At 41.1% G+C, this 2,668-nt stretch overlaps 1 protein-coding gene across 1 annotated transcript in view; it reads left to right on the top strand.

Annotated features, from left to right (window-relative positions):
* Me1 (malic enzyme 1) overlaps positions 1 to 2,668 on the top strand; it is a 128,331-nt gene that overhangs the window by 16,891 nt on the left and 108,772 nt on the right. The window contains exon 2 of the mRNA XM_029481966.1: positions 1,430 to 1,628. Within this exon, the coding sequence (XP_029337826.1) occupies positions 1,430 to 1,628 (199 nt within the window). The remainder of the gene's footprint in view (positions 1 to 1,429; positions 1,629 to 2,668) is intronic.

Below are 2,668 nucleotides of genomic sequence, written 5' to 3'. Positions count from 1 at the left end.
TGGCTGGTGTTCATAACGGCCCTCTTCTGGTGGAGCGATGCAGACTTTCAGTCCTGCACAGTCTGGGCCTTGCTTCTGCATGGGTGTGAGTTTCCAGGCACAGTACTGCAGGGTGGAATCTGATGGCAGGAAGGGGCAGCCATACTTACCAAGTGAGTTCCTCTGAAGGAAGCTTCTGTGGGAACAGTTATCCCCTCCTGACGACAGCTTTCCCAGTGACCTCACCACCTGCTGCTGATGTCGCTTCTCGAATGTCCCAGCACCTTTCCAGTTAGCACTTTGTAGGAGACCAAGGTCTCTGCACACATTCACACACAAACTTAAGTTCACACACAGGAATCACTCCGAAGGGCCTAGTTTTGTTATTGAACAGTTTTTCAGGATTTTTCAGTTGTACAAAGTAGTTTGAATTTTATTGAAGGTAACAGGTAATACAAAAAGGATTATGCATAGNAGAAAGGTAACTAGGAGAGAAAGGCCTCTATCCAGAGAAAGGCCATTAACAGCTGGGTGAGATGGTGCATTCATTTAATCTCAGCACTCAGGAAGCAGAGGCAGGTAGATCAGTGCAAGTTCCATGCCAGCCTGGTCTATAGTATATATATATATATAGCATATATATATATAGTATATAGTATATATAGTATAGTATAGGCCAGCCAGGACTGCATAGTGAGACTATTTCAAAAAAGAAAGGAAGGAAAGAAAGAAAGGAGCCATTAGTTTGCGTAAGTTAGTGGTTAAACTCTCCTGTGATATTTTCATCTCTTTAAAATAGGGACTATGTCTGTCCAAATAGTGAACAGAACTGTTACTTCAGCAATAATAATAATGTTTGAATGATAGTGATCAAATTTGTATATCCTCATTTTTTGAGATCTTGAGTGTTTTTGGTATGTATATATTTGTGTATGTGTATACATGTAGGTATATGTCTGCATGCACATGCATGCAATTGTGGAGGNCAGGAGTTGATGTTGNCCGTCTTCCTCTATAGTTCTCCACCTTATTTTCTGAGACAGGCTCTCTCACTGAACTCAGAGCACATTGATGGACTAATCTAACGAGCTCTGGGGTCCACTTGTCTGTAGCCCTGCATTGGATTAGAGATGTGGACCACTGAGCGCAGGTTTTTCTTTGATGCCAGAGATTCAAATTCATATTCTCGTGTTTGCACGTCGGGCTCTTTTCCCATGAGCCATCTCCCTAGTCCTTTGAAGGATGGTTCTAAACATTTTTGCTATTTCTTTTTTAAGATGGTCTCACTATGTAACCCAATCTGTCCTCATATTCGATCTTGCCTGAGCTGCCTGAGTAGTAGGGTTAGAGGCACAAGCCACCATACCTGGCCTGATTATACACACTTTCTACTTGANGAAGGGTGTGTTGTATACTTGGTTGAAATTAGATTTCTAATAGCCATTTGACTGTTGGCTGCAGATCTGCTTGTGNCCCATCNCCACAGGTATCTCCTGTTAATGGACCTGCAGGACAGAAATGAGAAGCTCTTCTACAGCGTGCTCATGTCTGATGTTGAAAAGTTCATGCCTATTGTTTACACCCCCACCGTGGGCCTCGCATGCCAGCAGTACAGTTTGGCATTCCGGAAGCCAAGGTATGGAACTTGTATTTGAAATACAATTTGCATTTTATCATTTTGTAAATTTTTAAAATTTTGTAATTGACATGAGTTGTATTCATCTATCATATAGAACACGTGTAAATCCAGAAATGGCTGAATTGAGCTAATTTAGATTATCAGTGATATTTGGTGATTATTTGAGTCAATTAAAATATATATTCTCAGTGATTTTTGGCAAGGACACTGAAACCAGTCTCCTAGCAGTCTAAGAATGTAGTATGTTGACGCATGGAGAACTGGCTCACCCCGCTCTTCTGAGGCCTGAGTTTGAGTTCACTTCTCAGCACCCACACCGAGCAGCTCACAGCTGCCTGCTATTTCAGCGCCTGGGGGCTCCACGCTCTCTTCTGGCTTCTTTGGGCAGGAAACTGGGTTTATGTTCATATACNCATTCATATTTAAATCTGAAGTATTTAAGTAATTAAATAATTAAAATATGTTTTCATTTTCTGTAGTCACTGTGGTACATAGTTCGTCTCTATAATTCCTTCTTATCTAGTTGAAATTTGCATTATTTGACATGCATCTCNGAATTGTGCAACAAATCTACATGCATCTCCGAATTGTGCAACAAATCTTCCAGCCCCTGGTAACTACTATTCTGTTGTTCGCGTTGTGAGTTTGACTATCAGTGAGATACCACGTGGTACCTCCCTTTCTGGGTTGGGCTTATTTCACTTCATATACTTCCTCCAAGTTCACCCAGGGTTTGATAGTGACATTATACACTCTTTCTTTAAGGCTGACTAGTATACCGTTGTATGTGTGTGTCTTCATTAACTCATTTATTACAAAAATTAAGTCTGATTCTGTATCATTCATACCCTAGCCAACATGTCTCTCATCATTTTAAGGATAGCCATTTTTCAGGGGTCAAGTGATAGCTTCACTAAACCAACTCAANCAGCTTGATGACAAATTCTGGAAGCTGGAACTTGGAAGGAGAAGCCTAGTGAATCTGGCCAGTCTTCGGGCTTCCTGAAGCCATGAAGTTGTTCACTTCCTTTCTTAATGTCCTTTTTTTTT

Source organism: Mus caroli, chromosome 9 (genome assembly GCF_900094665.2).
Source record: "Mus caroli chromosome 9, CAROLI_EIJ_v1.1, whole genome shotgun sequence".
Classification (NCBI taxonomy): Eukaryota; Metazoa; Chordata; class Mammalia; order Rodentia; family Muridae; genus Mus; species Mus caroli.
This window is presented reverse-complemented; position numbering and strand designations above follow the sequence as displayed.